The following is a 1011-nucleotide window of genomic DNA, read 5'->3' as shown; positions in this document are numbered from 1 at the left end:
CTGTGCCTGCAAGACCTGTCTTGGACTGTATTCCTGTCGTCTAAATAAACCTTCTGCTTTACTGGCTGGCTGAGAGTCATGGTGAATCGCAGGAAGCCGGGGGTGCAGGACCTTGTGTCCCACCACAATCCATGACAGGAGGGAACCTTGACAACAACCATGGCTCAACCCTCCCAGCCCTCTCCTGAACTGGGTAAGTCTTGCCGACCCCTGGCACAGGGGCAGGGGGTCAGCAACCTGCCTGAGGCTGTGCAGCGATCGTACCAATTAAGAAATCCAAGCTGTCTGGGGCGCCCTTCCTCTCGGGCTGCATCAGTGTCCGCTGAGACTGGAAAAAATCCCGGCTTTTCAGCTCCGGGGCCACTTCTACCCACTGCTCGTTCGGAGACTTGCCCGGGCTGGCTGGAGGAGCAGCTGGAAGAGCATGGGAGAGAAAGGGGTCAAAGGCTGTGTGACCGTGAGCACTCAGAAAGGGATTCCCCCTCAAGGCATGCTGAACCAACCTAGAGACGGAGCTGCTCTGTGCCTGGGGCCAGGGGAATCCTGGACATGCCTAGGGCCAAGGGGGAGGAGCTGTTCTGTAACAGGCAGTGAGAAGCAGAGGGGCACTCCTCTACACATGTGCCACCCTGAGACCCACTGGAGCCAGCCCGTCCCAGGGAGGCAGCGATACCCTCTCAGCATGTGCCGTGGCAGACGTGGGAGCCGAGCAGTGCTGGGACACTGCCTCTTACAGAGATGGGGCCACGCTCGGCTTCTGTCGGACACAGAGTCTGCCCCCGGTGCAGCCATGTCCCTGCTGCGCTGGGAGAGGGAGCCTCCCTCACCTGTCTCCTCCGGAGCCCTGCTCTGGGGGTTGCTGAAGGCATTGTCGGGAAGGGCACACGGGAGTCTCTGCGTCTGGTCTTGGGCGGCTCTGTCCAAGCTCTGCTGCTGCAAAGAGACGCCAGTGAGGAGCCTGTGGACGAGCTGGCCAGACGCGCCAACCCAGATCCCCATGGGGGCAGCCAG

At 61.1% G+C, this 1011-nt stretch overlaps 1 protein-coding gene across 1 annotated transcript in view; it reads right to left on the bottom strand.

Annotated features, from left to right (window-relative positions):
• Positions 1 to 169: 169 nt before the first annotated feature.
• Positions 170 to 1011, bottom strand: part of LOC112119146 — a 2679-nt gene continuing 1837 nt past the window's right edge. The window contains exons 4-5 of the mRNA XM_026661789.2: positions 828 to 933; positions 170 to 414 (exon numbers count right to left, since the gene is read on the bottom strand). Coding sequence (XP_026517574.1) covers positions 230 to 414; positions 828 to 933 — 291 coding nt within the window. The 3' untranslated portion in view covers positions 170 to 229. The remainder of the gene's footprint in view (positions 415 to 827; positions 934 to 1011) is intronic.

The sequence above is a fragment of the Terrapene carolina genome, unplaced genomic scaffold, assembly GCF_002925995.2.
Source record: "Terrapene carolina triunguis isolate 2854851 unplaced genomic scaffold, T_m_triunguis-2.0 Scaffold17275, whole genome shotgun sequence".
Taxonomy (NCBI): Eukaryota; Metazoa; Chordata; order Testudines; family Emydidae; genus Terrapene; species Terrapene triunguis.
Note: the sequence above shows the minus strand (reverse complement) of the source record. Positions and strands in the feature narration are given on the sequence as shown.